Source organism: Sabethes cyaneus, chromosome 2, assembly GCF_943734655.1.
Source record: "Sabethes cyaneus chromosome 2, idSabCyanKW18_F2, whole genome shotgun sequence".
In the NCBI taxonomy this organism is placed as follows: Eukaryota; Metazoa; Arthropoda; class Insecta; order Diptera; family Culicidae; genus Sabethes; species Sabethes cyaneus.
This window is the reverse complement of record NC_071354.1, coordinates 165,667,482-165,689,519: the sequence shown is the minus strand read 5'-3', so window position 1 is coordinate 165,689,519 and position 22,038 is coordinate 165,667,482. Positions and strand designations below refer to the sequence as shown.

Here is a 22,038-nt window from a genome sequence, read left to right as displayed (position 1 = left end):
AATTGGCCATCAAGATCGCGCGATCTGTTACCCTCAAATAATCTTTGTGTTGGCATTCAAAGTGAACGTCAATAAACGAAACAACTCTGTAGGTGAAGACTTTCGTTAGAAAACGGTTGTTTCAAAGTAACGATTTCCTAAAAAATTATATTAAAAAACGAGCCGTCTTTGAAAGGTTATTTCAACCCTAAAATGTATCGTATTTAGGGGAAATCCTTTACAACCATGCTTTCACTTACTCGATGCTGCCACTCACACTCCTAACTGCCGATGACACTTACCCGCTGCGTAACGCTACAATTTGGGGAATCAACAAAAACTTACCCTCTTCGGCTGGGAGCTCTGTAAACAGACAAAAAGTAGAATTTAATTAGTCATTGTTTATACTGTCGTCACTTGATTTCCATTGGCACTACACAGTTCGCCTCCTGCTGCCCACGCTGTTTGGATAAATATTGTGAACTAAACTTCGAAACAGTTACGAACACGCAGTACCTACGCAGTACGCAGTTTGGCAGCACTGCGCTTGCTTTCAGCCAGCAACAAATCCGTACAACCAACAATTTGACGTCAACGCCAAAAACGGGTGGCGTGCGTCGTTTACACGAATACCATTTACTTCGCGATTAATCATGAAGTAAAACAGCAATGACTTTACTGAGAAGGAAATTGCTACAATCGTACAACCGAAAAGAACTGAAAAGAAAAATGCACGCAATCTGACGTGGTTGATTGGGTGATGTTATGAATCGTCCGGCAATCGCGAGCAATGACCGAATAGCGTGTAGCCAGTCAATCAGTCGTAATTATCGATATATTTGTCGTTTCGATTCGGTGGTTTATCCTCATTCGTATGCTAATAAAACCTTTTTTTAGGGGAAATACTGTGAGGAGGGAAAATTAACTGAGGGAAATGCCGTTCCATTGACTTTCAAATGTTTACTTCCAAAATATGCAGTACAACGGGGATTTTTAATAGTCGTAATCTACATTTCTTAAATCGCTCAGATTGTTTTTTTGCGTGTCATATGTCTGTTGCTTTGGGAGTTGCAACTGTCTTTGCCGCAGAACTCGCATGTGAATGTTTATCAAAAACAAAATATACCACAATATTTAGACTGTAGTAAACTTTCGATGCGTAATTTTACGATCGATCAAAATATCGCGTTCCCTTCGGTTTGGTGAAACCAGACAATTGGGCTGATCGTAAAATTGATGAAGAAGGTAGAACACATGGAATGGATGGATGGAAAATAAACAATAAATGTAGGTTGTTGAATGTCTCAGAACCTAGGAATAATCCATGTTCCATATTTAACGTAAACCATAAATACTATTTAGAGTGGGAATCAACCTGTCGCTGCATAATTTAAATCAAACAATATCGATTCAATTATTGTCTAAATTTAGTCTAAAATTATCGACTGTAAACTTTAGCAACAGCCACTTGCAATGGACATCAACGCGAAAGGATGCACCTTTTACGTTCGCGATTTTTTGGCTTAAAAAGAGATATTTATCATAAATCTACCGCCATTCGACCGCGGTGGCCAGACCGAAGTGAAAAGTGCGAACCGATTGGGGGGCACTTGAAAAAGGTGGACGACGTTCGTCGGTCGTCGCCGTGGAATTTGCCACCGCGGCAGTTGCGGTATAATTCGTCCGCTAGAGATCGACGCTATTTTCAGCGAGGTAAACCGTTAGGCGGGCAAAGTGCCAAATCCACAGTCCCACCGAAATATAAACAAACCGCGAATTCAGTTCAACCAACAACAAAAACAGCTAGCTTTGGTCTCCTTCTGATTCCATTATCGTTTGTTTCTCGAGCGCGAAGGCGACAACAAATTGCGCACAAAAGTTTACCTTTCGGTCGTATCATTAATTGCACTGATGTGCCCTCATTGTTGTCTCCAAGATTTTCCATCGTGGGATATTGTTGCATCTGTTCGCCAGTGAAGGCGTCGTCCCATCATGCATAAAATTTATGATCGCCTGCATGGGGAATTAAGGGCAACAGGTGGATTTTGTGGTGATCCATATGACTATCTGTCCTCCCATTGCGCCACCATGCATGCTGTGGGTCGTCAATTCATGTGTTAAACAACTTGTCAAAGTTTAGTTCGGCTTAGCAACGTTTCAGCAACCTTCGACTGCTGGCAGCAGCTAAAGGCAGTGGTATCACGTGTGTGTACAGCAAAATTCCAAGCGGGGGTGCTGTTTGTTTAAATTTGATTCAATTATCAACGTTGTGCGGATGGCTGTAAGCATATAACACCGCCCATCATTGGCGCTTGCCAGCAGGGATAGACACACAGTTCAACGCACAGGCTGAAAAGGACAGAACAGTACGACCACCCTAAATATATATATATCAAGGTATATACGTACGCGCTTTGTTTGGTTAATGGTGTGTTTCACGGTGCTAAATTTGCCCCGGGAAACAAAGGAAAACTGGATTAACGTCATAGCCGTGCGTGTACGGCGGAAGGCACTTGCACAACGATGCCGGCTAGCAGTTTTTCCATTTCCAGATGCAAAACCGATCATCTGGACGGGCACGCGGAATTTTTTTCACTCCGGGAATTTTGACGGATGGCGTTCAAGCGCCCGCCACAAGTGGCATGCCATAAAATCCAAAAAACATTTGAGATCTGGTTTTTGAATTTCGCCAGCCGGATAGTGTTCTGACCAGACAGGTTAGAACCAAACGTTGTGCTCTGTGTCCTAGTCATCGTTGGCGATCATTGAAAGAGTCTAGCAGGGGGTTACTTAAGGGAAAGAGTACACACGAACAGCTGCGATGCGGTGTGCGGGGAACGTCAACGATTTACGTCAAAGCTGACCCACAGAGTCTCACTGCCAGCAGCGATAGCATCGAGGCGAGCACGATGTGATGCAGCTGTTAATGCGCGAATAGTTTCGCTGCAATTGCGTGAGACTGCCAGCCAACTTCAAAAACAGCGAGCAAGCAAACTGGATGGACTGCAGTCTGTTTGTCGTCGCAAAAAGCCGGTGTACTCAAAGCGAATTTGTAATTTTATTTATAACGCACGCGCCGACCGATCGCACCAGGGGATTACCTCACGAATTGATCAACGACGACGATCGGTTAATGGAGGCCAGAACGGGAAGGTACTTTATCATTCGATTATGAACAACCCAGTCACGGTTTTACAGAGACCCTGACATTGGCTGCTGGCGGTGACGGCTCGACGGAACTGGTTCCCAGTTGCATTGATCACCAGCCCAAGTGACAGCAAGGTATGCGTGTATGTGTGAACAGACACACACACACGAGTGTGCTGCGAAGTGTCCTCGTCACGTTGAAAGTTTAGAGCTTTTAGGATGAAACAGTCGTGTACGACGCTGAAGGTTGCGATCGTTCGCACGCAACTTGGCCACATACCTACTGTTGCTGTTGAACGCAACGTTACGAAATTATAAATGACGCTAATTTTCGCACCTGTGGGGTGAGGTCCATAACAGACACGTCAGTCGAGAAGAAGTTTGTCGACTATGGAGGATTGCGACGCAAAACTTTGTTTCATACTAATCGGCTGTTGTTAGAAAAGCTGAACTGCGTCATAATTAATGTGTATTTGTGTTAAGATGTGTATAATATAATAATACTATTGCAAAACTACTTGTGTAGAGTGCCTTCTCATCTATCATGGTTACTTCACAACAAACTTAGTTATTTTTTAAATTTTAGTATACTTGTAACAATCCTATTGTAAGATGTTATAGCCAATTTGAACATAAAATGTGGTAAGAAACATGGAAAATAACATGCAAGGGGAGTGCACAATATAGCCCTAACAGCCGCTTGAAGTCTCTATATGGCGGCTCCACGTGGTCAGACACGGAAATACTTGAATTTTATTATTCACTAGCTGAATCGAGACGACTGATACCATATGGTTTTCACTTTCCAAATATAACCGATGTAACTTTAAGCAAACAAAAAGTATGTTACGTAACCTGGCTTTGCCATAGAAGTCGGCAAACTAGAAACTTCTCAAACTAAGGTGTGATTTCATAACCAACGTTGCATAGCTGGAGATACCAGAAATTTAAGCAATATTATTAATTGATCCTTTTTTCTTGTTGGGGGATTTGATTAATTTGTCCATTATTTGAACTTTTGATAGATCCTAACAGAGCGCTTATTCCACTGGTACTAGATATTGCAGTCCATGTGGTCGTATAAAAATAATTGGATTTCATTAATCTCCTGCAAAATGGATGTTCAAACAAACAGATTTAAAACGGTTCTAAATTACTTTCATACTAATGAAAAAATGTTTTTTTTTTCAGCAAATGTAGGAAATCAAAACTTTCCCGCTTGCTCGTCATGAAAGTATACGATAAAAAGAAGAAAGCCCATGCGAGAACCTTGGGGTCGTCCGAAATCAATGTAATAAGCAGTATTACTATTCATCGATAAGAGTACTGATTCGGTTCGAAATACTCTCAAAAGTGATTCCAAAATGTCAAATTGAATCGGGATGAACTGGCGACGAGCAATCATTGCGATGAAAATTAGCAACATTAGTAATAAGCTTCCACGTGGGTCGGATTTGTTATTTGGAGTTAATTTTGAAGTCATGCCGAGAAATAATTTTGGACTTGCTCGATTTCTCGGTAGATACAAATGTCCCATTTAATAGTTCGTACTACTTAAGTAGATTACCAAAGTTCTGGATAAAAATCCCTGCTTTTGGCCACATTGTTAAAAGTTGCCGTAAAGGTGTTAATAATTCTTAAGTAGCATTTTTCAGAAATACTGAATACATACTACTATTTCTGCGTGGTTTACTGGCCGACGAAAGCAGTGGAGATATTTCTCGCTTGTAGTGCAAATCTTTGATGATTTGTATAGAGAAAAGACTTTCACTGTGACTTGTAGTGCGTGAATTAACTATACGATAGAGTCCAATGTTGTGTTCCTCAAAGAAGCAACTTGACATCTCGGAAGTTCTTGTTGTTCAGACTCTAGAAATGCCCTACACATAACATTTTCGAATTTTACTTAGCTGAGGTATAACAGTTAAAATAGCAAAATCGGCGCACTGAGTTCAGGACAACCCTGCCTTTCTGACATACAAAATACAGTAGGATTTCGAATTTGGCAACAAATGCATGTCGCCTATGTTGCCAAAATCGAAATCGTGCCAAAATCGAGGCCCTTTTTGATATGACACAATTGAATGTAAATGCATTAGAAATTGACTAAATGTTATTAATCAACGACCGCAAACTCTTTTTCATGAACACACTTAGGGCAATATTTAAGCATACTTTTGGAAGTAAAATATTTTGCGTTGCCAAAAACGGATACTTTTGTTGCCAAAATCGAACCATGCCAAATTCGAAATCCCACTGTAATGCCTCCCATCAATGTCATTAACGATGTTCTAAGAAAAGTCGATCACGTCAATTAATTTCGCATCTTATTTGATGACAAGTACTTAGTGTTGTTAAATTACAGCTATCAAGTACTCGATTTCATCGACTATGAGCGATGGGTGCGTATAAGGAATGGTTAGACTGGAGGGACAAAATTAGATTTGTGACTAACTAATACATGGGAGTGGTAATAGTTTAATTTCACAAAGCACTCGGGTACCAACCGAGAAATTGTGGATTGGAGTCCGACTTATCAGGATTAAATCCACCCAATATCTTTTTGGCCTCATTTCGAAAAATTCCCGTTTCAGCAAGTCTACCATTCTTCTCACCCAAACGCTCCTCCGCTGTAATAAAAATATATTTTACGTTAGACTGCGACAGAGTCAGAGATAAGTAAAACAGAAAAAACAAATTTTTCGGCTGTTGTAATTACTTGAACAATTTTTCAGTGATTAAAGTTGTGTCTGTTTCATCTAGTGTTTCGCTGAACCTTTTACCATTCAACTGGCATGATAAAAGAATCAATCAGTGCGGGACCCAGTTAGCTTCGAGGAACGATAGTGGTCTCACAAATCATTCGTCGTATGTTCAAAGTTCGACTGGGCGGTGCTTCTGGTGTTAGTGGGATCGTTGCACTTGCCCCGTAATGGTCCTGTACGTTGATAACCGGTTGTGGACTCTGTGTCGATAAAAAAGGGTTGTCTTAAAGACGTTTATACCCAGGCTTTGCTTTGCAAAGCGAGACATTTTCCAAAACGCTTTCGGGTCATTCGGGACAACTCGTCCAAATCCGGGATTTTTCCGCAAAATCCATAACGTCTGGTCAATCTCATACAGCCCGAAATCTTCAAATATTAAATAGCAAGGCACCCATAATCTTCAACAAGATAAAACTTTTGGCGAAAAATCAAATGTTCCATAATTTTTCTAATCCAAGGTTGTGACGCTCGAAAACATTTAGTATTTGTAGCAACCAACGGCTGGATAATCGCCAAAAAATTATGCTTACTCACAACATTAGCCCGCACCTGCACGCTCAGTCGAATAAACCAGTTGTCATCTTGATCAGTTACCAAGTAAACTAATTCTATAACATAGTCGTTAATATAACATGGCGACCGTGTCAAATTGAAATTCGCAAACATTCTATTAAAAGGGGGAGGTGTGGTAAAAACTTGAAGTAGACTCAGAGCATTTCTGTAGGAAGCTTAGGACCACTGCGACCATTATTTTAGTCCAGGCCAGCGTTTGCCAAATGGGGGCTCGCCAACAATTTAGCTCGCAGCAAAGTAGTAGGTACACGGAATGCCTCCAGGGGGCTCGCGACCCAGAAAAATCCAAATCACAGGTCTAGGGATTTGTGGCAGGTGAAACACTATTATTGGAAGTATTTGTCGTTGACAGTTTATGCCTTGTAGTCAGGCATTGCATTTCGTCGATGTTTAGACTAAGCAATGACAGACCTTTTCACGTTTTGGTTGTATTAAGCACTACGATTTTCAAAGTAGATTGACAATTTTCTATTATCGTAGTGTTCTCTTACTGCAAGATCTGATTTAAGCGCAAGCTCTGCAATGAGCAAAAACTCAGTAAAGATATACTTGATTCCAGTTGCCTCACTAAAAAGGAACTAGCTTTGAACTACAAGTAAGTGCTTTAAACGCGGCTTGGCTGTCAGAATCGGTGAATACTCACAGCACAAGCAGTTCGTTACAGATAAAATATTCGATTAAAGGGGATTTGAAGACAGCACAACGGCAACTAAAGTTGGATCGCGATGAGCTTGGTAATGAAATTTAAAAACAGACAAAACAGCTTTTTTCTAAATAACTTTGAATTCCATTGCTTTACTTCTCTGAACGTCATTTTGATAAGATGCCCATGAAACGGATGCATATTCCAAAATTTAACGAACCAGGGAGTAGTGAGCCAATTTAAGGCAATGTGTGTTTTTAAATAATTTAGTTAGACTAAACAAAAACATTGGAGAGCATACCCGACTTTCCTTAGTATCCGACAAGATACCTAAGTTTTAAATGCAGTTACTCTATTTAATGCTCGACCAAGCCCTTTATAATCGTATTGTAATGGAAAGCGCTTACGAAAAAATGATATAACACAGCAATTATTTCGTTGGTAAAAACACCACAATGAAAAAATTGCTTAAAAAGTTTGGGTCGCAAAGTTATATAGAAAATGAAGCAGTTTAAAGTCATTAGCATAGGATAGGGTGGATATCATTGAGATAGAGCAGAAATATTATAGGGCCCAAATGACTTCCTTGTGGCACTCTAGACGTAACGGCAAAAATGTCAATTGCGAGTCAGTAATTTTTACTGCCATTTTGTGGTTTTCCAGGTAGGAATGTAACCAATTCAGCAACGAACCGGGAAAAAAACGTTACTAGAGGTGAAGAGCTAATAACATGTGCCTCATACGGCTCCTTATATTTGCTAGTTTTTCCACCTCTGGCCTCTTCATTTTTTGCATTACTCTAAGAGCTATCCATCATATTTTTTTCAATCCTGTTTAAACTATTGTTGCGAAAAAAGTTCATCAAGATGTCCAGGATCAGCTTGATGTCTAGCATATATTTAAATATTATTGGAATATTTTGTGTTTACTGATCTTTTTTATCCTATCTTTTCTATTACCCGCAAACCACAAGTTTTAGGCAAACAAACTATAAGACAGCTGGAGCGTTATAGACTGAACCTGAACGATCTCGGGTGAGGTACGATTACCCGCTTGAGTTTGATATAGTAAATCAACCTCAATTCTGTATAAATAACATAAATATAATATATGTCATAACTACAAATGCTGCTTAATGTGTGCCGTCATATTGCATATGCAAGTAGGTAGTATATACTTGAAGTGTGTATATTTTCGACAAGCTTTCAGCTGTACATTTTTTGTGATAAAACTGCAGCATCCGAGGCTCTATAGTAACTGCACACATAAAATCTTCTCTCTCAATTTTAGATACCAAATTGCACTTTGATGCCATGCTAAAATGTAAAATAAATCATAACGTTTGGTGGAAAGCCAATAGTTTGAATTTTCACCAAAAAATCAATTTAATGAAAAAATGTTTCACGGTGACTAACCCCAATAATTCGAGGATTTAAACGATTGGTCAACGAAAAATTCGACATAAAGCCAATCAAAGCTTCTTCCTAAAGAACCAATACTTTCAACCCCAAAGCATAAGTGACGGCAAACTTTTCCGTGTACGGTTCAATGTCGGCATCACAAAGCCGTCAAGACAAAGCACACCACCCCCAAGAGAAGCCTTTTGAGTGTTACTTGACATAGTACCATTTTGACACTCCATTCATGGTGGCACAAACAGGTTAGCCTGGTAGTGGTGTGGTTAGCTATATCATCGGTAGAATAATTTGCACTATCTTTCCTCGAGCATATGATGAGGAACACGCACCCTCGCTTGTAGCAAAGTGAATAAGATTTAGTTAGAAATGAAACCTTTTTAGCTGAGTATTCTGCTTTTTTTTAAGAAAAAATAGAATGTTTGTTGATTTTGTTATACATATGTAAGATGCGTCTTTCAAGAGACTTCATCTCTTTTGTGACAACTATTACAGCCAATAAATGGCTTCAACCGCATCTTCCTGCTAAGCTTCAAACAGATGATAAATGGCTTTTGAATCAACATAATCCAAAACCAACTAAAAGATTAAAACACAATGATTTTAATGTCCATTTAATTGAAACAGAAATTTACTTTACGGAAACGGATATTCTTCAAAAAGGTAGAACAGTTAATCATTTTTATGACATGAACGTAAATGACTAACTTAATTTTTATCTTCAATTAGCTTCTTGAGGCAACTGTCAGTGGCACCATCCCAGCCGAGCTGACCCATATTCTTCTTAGCAAACATAACCGTCTAGTGCGTGATTTAGCAGCCACGGTTTCACACGGCATACCACGTAAGTCAAATATTTGGGCACCGTATCTTCCCCCATTCCAGCTGATGGCATGACAAGTTCGCACGATAGAGCACAATGCAATCTGGCATCAAACAGAGCAGCTGTAAGAATCATCCGAGTCAGCCGGACTAAATACTAACCACCCACCCACCACCTTATCCAGTTTTCAAAGAGGTTCAGCGCAGAGCTTATTTATTATTATATTTTCTCCGGCAGGAATGCATCGAAATCCACATCCCTTGAATGCACTCACCGTGACCGTATGCAAGTATGGATGCTGTCAGATCATTCGGCCATTTGCATACCCGGAAGACTAGGTACTGTCCGTGCTGATGAAACGAGTGTAGCAATATTTCATATTCGAAAATCCCCCCAAATCCTTCCGCCTGATTGCCCAGAGGTGATCAGAGGTTTATAAATGAAATTTTATTGTTATACAGAGAACTATATTACTCCCTCTGATTTTCTGTTGCGAATGGGTCAGTTGTCTCGTGTTGCTATTCATGGGAAAAATCTGCGCCGAAGACGAACGCGCACATACAACAGCGCACTCTTGAAATCAGAATTACCGTTTCGAATGTTTGTGAGCTGCACTCAACTCGTGTAAACCCGGATCTGTGGGCCGGGATGGAAAGGTGGAAAAGCGCAGTATTTACAGTGGTGCCGAAAGCATGGATAAATAGGTTGGAGATAAATTAGGAACTCATGATTTGTGGCGATTTTCTACTAATGCTTATGACGTCACTCGAAGTCGGGTTCATGGCCAAACTCGGGCGAAGAGAAGAAGCAGCTGGAGCAGTGGAACGCTTGCTATACGACGCATATATGCTATATGGTGCAATTCTGCCAGCATGGGAAGAGCTTAGTTTGGCTCTCGGTACCACGTGGACGGATCAATCATACACATGAGATGAGGGACGGAGGAGGTGAGAAGGTGGTAGAAGATTTGCTGCTTATTGTGCGCGCGTTCAGTTTGTTACGCTGCTGTAAATACACAGCCTAGATGCAAAACAGGCTTGGGGCCCTTTGATCTTTTCTCATCATCGGAGCTCGGACGGGCGGGGGCAAGTGGTGCGGTGGCGTGAAGGTTCAGTCCGATTCGTTTGATCTAGATAGATAATAACTTGCGCTGGATCTCTGTTTAGTCGAAAACTTGCACTGCTACAAAGGAGATAATTCGTCGGGAGCAATTTGAAATATGAAGGTATTTTTCGAAGGTAGTTTACCAGGTTGTTTCGGAAAAACTACGTCAAGCTAAAAAAATTTTGATGAATACGAATAAGGGAAAACCTGATGAAAAAATTCCCTCAATTTTTTTCGAATGACCTTTATCTAATTGGAGTAGCCGGCGTTATTAATTACCGTACATGTGTATCTCCCGGATAGTAAATCTTCCGAATCCGGATGTAATTACTGCCAATTTATTCAGTTTATCTAAGTTAAACAGAGCGTCAACCGTCCAGGTCTAACCCTCATAAAGAAGGATGTTTGACTAAAGATTTGGCGTGATTACTTCACAGATCCGCTTCACATTTGCAATGTCATCAGCTGGAAAGCGGGAGGACATTGCCAAGTCAAACCCTTTGGTAGTTACGTATTCTTTTTTTTCTACATTGAAAGGTGAGAAAAATTAACCAATTAATTAAATTTAGGCAATCAAAATTATCACAATTGGATTGCTGTTATAGTAACGAGTCACGGTGGAATTACTATCACACAAAGACATGGTTCACGATCAACGTAGCACGAGAATCCCATCGACTAGGTCTTATCAATTGAGCAAATACGTGGTCGCGAAGCTGATAAGCAATTTCAATAGGCAGTGAATTGCCAATAAGAGTGTTTCCTTGGCGCTAGGCACATGTAAAAATATAAAACGAAAAATTGCTACTACACAGCTAATCACTTGTACACTACCGTATTCGTAATATTGCGTATCTCAAGGCAGACAGCCAACGAAGGTCACGAGTAAATCCTCATGGCACAGACTGTAGCGTGTGACTTTGCTCGAATTTTCTCGAAAATAAACCGGTGGTGGTGCATTTTATTCGCCCTAGTTGGAATGACTAATTACGACGACAGGCGTCCACAAGAAATATGCCGGAGGTGCTAGAAAGCGAAACCAGCCAGTGACATTTCGTAGTGCTCGGAAACGGCAGGGACCATTAAGCCAAGGTGAAAGATATGTTTACTTTTCTGCATTCAAGGAAAGGTTGAAGAGCATATAATACCGAAGGGTGACCGGCGAGCGTAGCGCGACACATCCCTTGCTCGGCATGCAGTATCATGTAGGTCAACATTTCGGTTAAGCAATGATGGAAACTTACGATGACAGGTATTTCTACGTTGATGAATTTGTGAACGTTTTTCATTGCTCACTTACTGCGTGTCGATTGCTACCGGTTGAAGTTGGGTTTGAATACTAAACTAGCGAGAAGAATATCGCCACCCTCAATCGCAACGCCACGGGGGACGCTCGAGAAATATTTTAAGCAATAAAATTCGCCTGCGCCGGCCGATCGGTTGGTCGGTTTCGCGGAATTTTTCCAGCACCGTTTTTATGTGACCCCAAACGGGGAATTATTTACTATGCTAATAGTACGTGACTGGCGGAAAGAGAGCGAGTCACATTTGCGCCTCCGCCAGAAATTGTACTATTTTTAGTGTAGCTTCTGGAAGCTTTGCTTAGCGAAAGGCATTGGAGGGGGACACATTGTAGTTAGTTTTAAATATAATGTTAATGTCAGCCCTAATTGATGCGATGAAGTATCGGCATAGCAGTAAAAATAGCCAGCAGGAAGTTTTTGATGTTTAAATATATCTTAATTTACACTACAACAGGTTGTAGGTCGTTTTCGTTTCATTCAGCGTCATTTTCTCTCCATCTTAACAAAGAATATTGCTTTTTAGTTTGTTAGTGCCAGCGAAAAACGAATAACATTGTACGAATCGCAAAAAGTTTCATGTAAATAATTGTTATTTTCCATTTCGTTTCTCACAATTTAAACAATAATGGCTACAAAACGCTACCTTGCGGAACATCCAACTTCAATTCTACTAATTTCAATCGCTGGAGATCGGTTTTTGCTTTTAAAATTTGTATTATGTCTAATCAATTGTCAAAGACACTTCAAGGGGATAAGACAATAGTGATCATACTCAAAACTAACCTCAATTTTCTCCTACGTAAATCTGAAGCAATTGGGCAAAAATACTGCGCCTGTTGCAGCTATTTTTTGTTACTAAATAGGTTAGAAGACCAGTTTAAATGTATAAAGATCTTTCTTAGAAAGTTCCAGAACTTTGCGAACCACAGATATGTTTAGACATTTTGAAAAAATAACTGCAACTACTGCCTGCGCCTGGCAATAAAAGTGACACTCTAAATTGATCCAATGTTCGTACATTCCCATGCTTTCAGGTTCAGTTTTAAGGCAGAAGTCACAATTGATGAGACGATCCAAGTCTTGGCAGCGCATCAGCTCTTTCGTTTCCAGTAATTCCACAATGACAAGTAACTCATTATAAGTTTTCTTGGTTACGACAAGATAGTGGTTGGTTTTGCTAACTTTGCTGCCCTTTTATTTATTTATTATTATTATTAGCGTTAACAGGTAAAGTATCACCCCAATGACAGAATTAACTAACTAACGTAATTGTAAATACGTCTGTATAGATTATTAACATAACACACGTCTAAAATTACACTTCTTTGTTTCTCGAGACACATTAAAGTCAAATACATGGTAATATTGATTGAATAGACGAGACATACTGCGCACTGGTTCATGTAGACCATAATTCGTCCTAGCTGGAGTAATACTGAGAAACCAGTGATATCGTAGATTGCGGCGACGTATATTTATATCCAGCATGCTGATGTACTGTATTTTGTACAGCAAGCATAATTTCTGTTTTTATCTAGCCCAGTTATTTGATTCACTATTTCATTGAGTAAGATCAATGTGTCTGGCAAAAAACGGGCCATCAATTTGACCAATGAAGAAGAGTTTTTCGGGAAAATGCTTGTAAGTTTTTGCTCAACGCAGAGGTAAAATTTTATCTGAAAGTAGGTATGACCTTTTTGCAAGACGTAAAAATGGAAATTACCAAATATCTGGAAGATTTTAAGCTTTGTCTGTTTCAATTTACAAATTGATTTCCTTTAGGAAAATTTTTTAGGCTTCCGGGTAATCCTAATCGTAAAAGTCCAATCATTAATGGAAAGTGATTGAAGGCTGATGTAGTTCGCAGGGACTATTTACTAATCACATAAGTTCACACACGATAAAGTGTTTTGGTCTGTTTTGAACACCGCACGACATTCTTATCAGATTTCAACAGATTCTTTTCGGCAAGCAATTAAATTAAACTGATATGAAGTTTCTTATGGCAGTGAAGCAAACTGAACTGGCAGTGAAGCCAATGAATTTCTAAGAAAAAAGAATTCCAATCACAAAGTGATAATTTTTCGTAGAAAATTTCCCGCGGTATCTTAAAGCAGTAGCAGTGTAACATTCGAATTGTTGACCTTCAATTTAGTCAAGAATTCAATCGGGGGTGCGCTACTAGCAAAGTACAAAACAAAACTTTGCACCACTTCGCAACCTCGCAACCCCCCGCACTAGGAAAATGTTAACAGCAACGAGAATGTAAATAATCAACCCCGGGTTTGAAAGCTCACACGAGGCAACTGCGTGCTGTTTATATCTTTTAGTTCGTATAGTACCGAGAACCGAACGAGAGCAACAGCTAACTTGTTTGTTTATACTCTGTTGCATGGTACAGCGCCACCGAATGCACTGGATGTCCCAACATTTATCGAGCTTTGATGAGATGCAGCCCATCATGGCACAGGAGGGGTAAACTGCGGTCTCGTCTCTAGAGAATGGGGGTGTGCGGGGTAGATTGAATAATCTGAAGCTCCTGCCAAACTAAAAGTAAAATATTATGCAATATTCTATCATCGATTACCGCACAGCAGAAAACCAATTAAACTAATTGACAGCTCAATCCGTAGTTAAACGAGACAAAAAAGGCCGTAATAAATACTAACATTTTCAGCGGGCATTGCAAAAAAACAAACTCTTACCCTGACAATGAAATATTTAAACAACATTGAGGAAACGCAAATGGAAGCTAAACTGTGCTTCCATCTGCGTTCCGTCAGCTTAACGATTAATAATTTAGCCCCAGGTTGGATGGGTAATTGCCACCGTTCGTTCGTCCGATCGTCGATGATCGCCATTGATAAGTCCCACAGTCGCGCCGTGTTTATCGGTGTTCTTCCCTATTATCGGAAACAGCGCAAACGACGACGACGACGACGGCAGCGGCGACTTTCGCGATCGTGAGCTCACGTGTAACAACTCAACCAGCCAGTCACTCTGCTGCTCAACGTTTCGCACTCAACAAATGTGGCTGGCCTTAAACATTAAGCCTAGCTTATTGGTGATCATGATCGCAGCGACAGCAAGCGCAGACAGGCGAAGAAAAATAATAGAACAGTGACTATGGCTCAGGGGGCGATGGCTAGAAGGGAAACCTAAGATATTACAAATGACGTAAATTGGCAAGGTACTGCGTTATCGTCATCCATCGATGGCATGGGATAATATTACCCCAATGTTCGTAGCTAGTAGATTTCAAGTGATTTTGAACAGAGTATCAACAGCAGGAGGCGAAATTCTGAGGTTATAGTCTTTAACGTAGAAAGATTGTTACTTACCATTGAGGCCGTATTTTTTCTGATATTCCTTAACCTGATCAGGACTCAGACCTTTTTCCGGATCCACTCGGAAGTGTGAAACGACTTCTTCGACGGACTTGCAATGGCCGTCCTCCATGGTGAATTAGCTAGTAACCGGCAGTTCTGTAAATATACGTATGCAAAGGGATTGGTTAGTTTAGGTCACTACCGATACCAGCAAAGGTGACAACAAGCAAGGCTAGGTCCGCTACATTAATACAGCTTTGGGGCGGATTGCACTGGATTTTGTGGTTCACGATTTTTTTTCTTGCTTTTAAGTTAATCTCTTCGTTGTCGCTGGAGGTGATAAATTCTAAAGACAAGTTGAGTTTGTGACGCATGTTAGGCTTTTCGGCTAAACTCCGAGTATGTTTGTTTCGATGTCTAATGTTCGAGGCATTTCAGCCATTTAGCTATACCATAACCTATATCACATAACCTATATCTTATATAATGTTTTTCTAAATCACTTTTCCAAATTATATTTGGAAAAATTTCCTGAATCTGACGATTAGAATTTAGGTAGTGACGGGCAAAATAATAAGACCAGCGGTCAACAATTCATTCCAAGCACCGATAATCGTAGGAGAATCAGTATAATCAATGGTGTTAATTGTAGGAAACTTATTTATTATCGCTTTTAAAGAAAAAAAAAACACGCTTTAGAAGTGATCTAAACGTTCTAAACAATTACCCCTTTAAGGAAATAAATGTGCCAACAAAAAATAAGACCAAAAATTATTTTCTTTGGCAACTGTTTCTCTTGACCCAAATCATTAATATTTGGTGGTATAACCGACCGTAGTTCCGAATAACTTTACGTACTCTCCACGGCAAGGATTCAACAAGGTTTTAACATGTGCTGACAGGGATAGCATACCATGGTTCATGCAGTTTGGCCCAGTTCCTCCCTGTTCTTTGATTTCACGGACTTTTTAACGATCTGCCATAGGTTTTCTACCGGATTTAGAGCAGGCGATTGCATAAGATCAACATTGTTATCTTCAAACCGTTTCTTGATCGATCGAGCAATATGTTTAAGGTTATCTTGCATAACTGCCATTTTGACGGTATTTCCCATTCCGCATGTGGCAACATGGCAGTCTCTAAGATCTCAGCAAACAGGTATTGGTCTATTATTGATTTTTTCCAGAAAATTGGGCCCAGAAGAAACATGCCTAGATCATATTTTCGGAGAAACGTCCCCAGACCATGTTTAAATACTTTTGTTTTTTACTGAGGTTTAAAAGCAGAGTCCATAGGACTGCGTTTTCCCTTGGATCCAACCAAATTCATGTTTCTTTCATCAGACCATAGACTATTCCGCCATTTCTTACCCTAGTCGAGATCAATCTAGTCTAGATGTTCCTTAGCGAATTTCAGTCGAGCTTAGAGATGCTTCCACGTGAGCATAGGTACTTTTTTTTGGCCTCCTACCGAAGAGCTGCTTCCTAACAAACCCTTTCTGATTTGTTCTAGACCTCAGTGATAAACTCAGCTCATCCCTTATCTTCGATATTGCCGTGAACGGATCAATATTAAACAACCATTGGATGTGATTGTCATCCTTAGCTGTGGTTTTCCGGAGACGTCCAGTTGCCAGACAAGGTTTTCGGTGACGGAGAGCACGATTAAGGACTCTTTTTTTAATTTCATTAGACTGTGGTCTTATTGCTTTGTCCGTTACTGTTATATGTCCTCAAGATTTCAGGATCGTGTAGAACTATTTCGACTTTCTCATCCAAGGATCGAAAACTTAATTCACTGTCAATATCCAAGAACCGCTAAGGATAGTTAGCAATTTAAAAGTACAAGAAACGCTAAGTATTTGTTTCAACATTTTTTAGTCCAAGAATTGCATAAGATGTTTCATTTTTAATGTCCAAGGAATCATCAAGTATTCTTCAACTTTTGTAGTGATTTTCCATTTTCACGCAGCTTTTTAAACTTGCGTCCGTCTGCTTTTTTTATTCTTAAGATGTTTTAACACATTACACTTTATACTCTACAACTTTGACATCCAAGGATCGCCAAGAATTTATTGAACCTTGAGTGTCTAAGGAGCGATACTGATTTAATATTACATACCATCACTCTGCGTTAGAAAAATTTTTCAATATACATGAACAGGTAACTTTTGCAGTTCCTCCAAATTATTCACAGAAAACTTTTCTGTTATAAAAAATATTTTTATTTAAAAAACAAATTATGTAAAACAGAAGAATGACCACAAAATCACGATTTTTGCAACACATTCATCTTTATTAGTACAGCAAACATGGGTATTTTCCAATTTGTTCTCTATCATCTCTATCAGAAAGCAAATAAATGAAAACCAAATTAGGGCACAGTAAACACGACAGCTTGCCGTAAGCTACCTACCGGACATGTGACAAGATAGTTTATGCGCAAAGTACGCAGAATGTATCATAGCACGTGGCCACAAAATAACGGGTTTTCTCCTTTGCGCAAGTAAAACCTGCTAGCACTGCTATTATAAAATAAATTCAAACCCCGAAATAGCTTAAAGTTTTGTAAACTAAACCTCGATATCCAAACGTTTGCGTTGTAAAAGAGAATCGCAACGTGCGTCGATTTTGACAGCAATTTGTTTATCAACCTTCTGCAAAAGACAGACACAGCTGATTACTAACAGTGGTCCAATAAAAATTGTCACCGTTGACAAAAATTTGTAACAGATTTTCAGCTAGTAATACACTTGGTTGCTTTTTGTGTGGTTTAACAACGAAACTAGAGGCAAATCAATGTTTCTGCTTTTGCTCCGAATCTCATAAACTCGTGTGCATTAATCACCGGAGTTGTATTTTATAAATATTGCAAATGTACATTAAAAGTAACATGGAATTTCGAGCATGGTCTTGTACAACTTGTACTTATATATAACTGGATTTTTACTCTTACATCCCTTACATCGCATCAATTCGCCGTATGAAAACTAAATTGACTGTATGAGTACAACGATTGCTCATTCGTCAGAGCCATTAGAAATTGGTGGCTATCTGTGTGTGCGTGTCGGTTCCGCCACCGAGCGCCACCGTTTCACAGAAAAGCTACACGCAAGCAAGGGTAAGTATACCTAAAAAAACGGCAATCGTCACGGCACAAAAGCGTATGCGACGACCATAACCTTAAAAAGAAGTCGCTGGAGTATAGAACTGGGAAGCTCGAAAAAGGGTACTTATGGCGATTGACTATAACTGTTCTACTTTCAGATCAATAAACAATTACGTTGCTATCGCGTGAGCCTTAGTCAACCGTTGTCTCATGGCACAGATCTCGCCTGTCCGATATCGTCGTCAACACTTACGTGGTGATTTGTGTTTCGCGTTCACGATGACAAGAACTATTCCACGACTAGCTTCCCCTAAGACGTAAGTAGCGCCCAGCGCTTCCGTTTTGTAGATTTGTTTCAAACAAAACTATTTCACTGAATCAATTGTAAAAAATAAAACTACTTAAAATTATAACTATCACTTTATCCCGCCGGTCGATCCGAGCTGGCAAATATTTTGTTAACTTTTCTGCTAGAAAACTCCAACACACTAGCTTCTAGCCGATCAAAGGAATCCTTTTTAGGCACGCACAGTGTATCCTTCAACGACTCGATTCCTGTGTTCTCTCCGGGGCAAACGAAATGCTTAGCAATGGCCACACACTTTCACTTTATGATTTTCTTTGTAATATCCTATCATAAAGTTTCGCAACGTAACGTGGCCACCGAAAACGCGAACGTCATTTTTAGCTGAGCAAACGTTGCTTCATTTTGCAAACTCCATTAAAATACACAAAAAAGGAACTTCCAAGGAACGAGCACGAAGTATTACGGACAAGACGGTGGCGGTGGCTTGTGTGGTGATATACTACTACACGACCGACGACCGCGGCGGCGATGGCTTCGCACAGCGAGTGTTGAGCAAGGGTGAGTGAGAGAGCGTGTGAGAAGAGCGTATCCTACATACACACAGGTGAACCCGACGAAGACGACGACGACGACAGCGTGAAGCGAAACTGGCTGGCAGGGCAGAATTAAACTACTGAACAAGCTGAACAACGGCCGGCTGCTTGATTGCACTGCCACTGGTCTGGTTGGCTGACGAATTTGGAACGGAACGAGCAAAAATGAGAGAACAGTCGAAAGCAGGCCAAAGAATCTGCGATAGTGTCGATGTAGACCCTGTGGTTGCGCTCAACACTTACACCATTGCATCAGTAACGGTACAAATTCAATGGATGCTTATGTAAAAATACTATTCAGCTAAACGATTGGAACAAATTTTCAAACAAGCTTTGCAATGGTTTTGATTAAAATATAGCAATTTTTTCATTTTTGTTTACTCTTGCATCAACCGTTCGAAAAAATTGTCAAAATTAGTTTATCCTCGTCTTTAAAATACAATAACTGTATTATTCTTTAACGATTTTGTTCGCAAAAAAAATTAACTTTGCTCTTTAACGTGGTTCTACAAGTTGCACAAAAATCCTGCTTCGCACACACCGTCTAGTCTCTTTAAAACTAGCAGCTGCTTGCCAGTGTGTGTGCACGTGCTGCTTCACGTAAACGTACGTTTACTCTGCGAGCGAGCGAGCGGAGGTTTTACTGTTTCTTCATTCATGCATGTATAATAGCGTATCCTCCCACGACTATCAATGCCCAGCGCAGCACGAGCAGGGATGCCACATATAATTCTGTGTTTTTTGTTGGAAAAATCTGACAATCTGTACAGTGAGGAAAAATATCTGTGCAAAAATCTGTCCAATGCAAAACAATGAGAGTGAAAGAGATAGATAGTCATTTTGCTGACTATTTCCGTCTCTTTCACTCTCATGTGAAAGCTCAAAAATCTGTTTAATCTGTGTAATTTGGCGAAAATCTGTATTCTGTCCATACAGATTCTGTACAGGCGACTTCTTTCAAATATCTGTTAAACACAGAATAATCTGTGCATGTGGCAACCCTGAGCACGAGCAGCACACGGCAACAAAAGCCAGCTGTGAACAACGAAACTACGAGAGAGAGAGAAACATCGAAATAAAAGATGACAGTCGGTGGGAGTGAAAATGACGGCCTCTGTCAGGCGCAGGGTTGTTGATAAGAATAACTGTAATCTGTCACCGCTCGTGCGGCACATTGCGGCGGGGGACGAAAGCTTTGAATGTGAAGATTTGAACTGAAAGATGGATATTTTTGATTTATCAGTTGAATTCCAGTAGCTAATGCATTAAAAATGTCGGAAAAATAGTTTTTAATAATATCGTAAACACTATATGGCTGGAAGATTGTTCCTGCAGCTATATATAGTAACCAAACTGTGGTTGAATGGCCACCTTACCGCATTTATTGTTAACATAAATTTTATATACAAATTTTATAGACGTTGAATATGTGTGCCATACTTTAGCAACCCTGGGAAGAAACCAAAGGTTGAAATAAATTAAATTTACATCATTATTCTTGATTTTTCAAAAATATATCACAAATAAAGTATAAGGTACCCCGGGGCAAGTGGGACCTAAAATTTACATAGAGTTTATTCGACCGTGTAATCTCACCTATGACTATTTTATAATTTTCGCAGCACAGAAACTCTTCAGTGTTATCACTTCGAAGGTTTAATTATCAAAAAGAAATGTCGATTTACATGAAATGAATTTTATAGCGAATTTGTTTATTCAATCTGGGTTGGAACTGGATGAATTTTATCTGTCAGATAGGAGCAAATGAACACAAAAAATTCATCCAATTCCAACCCGGATTCATTCATTTATTCATTGTCCAGTAGCTTAAGACATAAATCTTTTAAAAATTTAGATTGAATAAACAAATTCGCTATTAGGAGAATTTTCAAACTCATGGTCCCACTTATCTCGTTTAGCGAGGCAACTGAAACCCGAGATGGGACCTATATTCAAATTTGGTTAAAAAGCACATAATAACAGAAGATTGTGTATGTTAATATACAGCAATGTTGAAGCGTTGATAAAGCAACAGAAAACAACTTTTCTACTAATGGTTCATCCGAATATTCCGTAACAAAATCATATTACTATTGAAGCACGATAGGCAACTTTATAATTAATATAAAACACAATTCGTGAGCAATTACGCAGTAATGCAGGATTATAACGCAAAGTAGTTGAATAAGTAGCTATATCCAATACCGTGAACCCCCGTTCGTTTGACCGTTTTTAATCTGAACACTTTTTAATTTGAACCACGCTGTTTTGCACGACGTGCAAATTAAAAATGGTTTAAATGTCATTCTAAACATGACATCATTTGCTTATGCAGGCAATGCACATAAACAGGATTTGTTTGTACGGATCTAGCATGTTAAATCTGTTTCACGTTGCATTTTCTCGACGATTATGATGGAAATCCGTCCGGAGAATGAAATATTCGCTGCTTGCAACTGCCAACTGAATCAAACCTCAGAGAATAGACTACCAGGTAATTGACGAGAAAGTTTTATTCTAAAGCATTACCAATATATACATTTTGTAATTGAAGAAAATGTTTGGTAGTACACTTAAAAATTGTATTAAGCCTGGAAGCTTTGTGCTGAAACATTTTATATTTAATAGATCCCCCTTGCCCCGGGTGCTCTGAAGTGCCGTCTTCATTTCGATCCATATATTTAATGCCAGTTGTCAAATTATACAACAAGTTTTTGTGTGTAACTTGTTGATACAGTAATTATGTACCTACTGTCAGAAAAACATGTACTTTCACGAAAGCCTAGGATCGAAACAAAAACATCATTTAAAGAAAGGTTTGTTCAACTTTACAACGCAAATTGGAAATAACATCCAAATTAAAAGTTCAATTTTGATGTTTAGAAACCCAGTTATGAATAATCTACAATTTTAATGTACGCATTGGAGTTGTATCTTACATTTCTAGA

General features: G+C 39.5%; 1 protein-coding gene across 1 annotated transcript in view; it reads right to left on the bottom strand.

Annotated features, from left to right (window-relative positions):
• LOC128738511 (calcium-transporting ATPase sarcoplasmic/endoplasmic reticulum type) overlaps positions 1-19,173 on the bottom strand; it is a 42,767-nt gene extending 23,594 nt beyond the window's left edge. Inside the window, exons 1-3 of the mRNA XM_053833711.1 lie at positions 18,444-19,173; positions 15,095-15,238; positions 325-342 (exon numbers count right to left, since the gene is read on the bottom strand). Coding sequence (XP_053689686.1) covers positions 325-342; positions 15,095-15,212 — 136 coding nt within the window. The 5' untranslated portion in view covers positions 15,213-15,238; positions 18,444-19,173. The remainder of the gene's footprint in view (positions 1-324; positions 343-15,094; positions 15,239-18,443) is intronic.
• Positions 19,174-22,038: the final 2,865 nt, after the last annotated feature.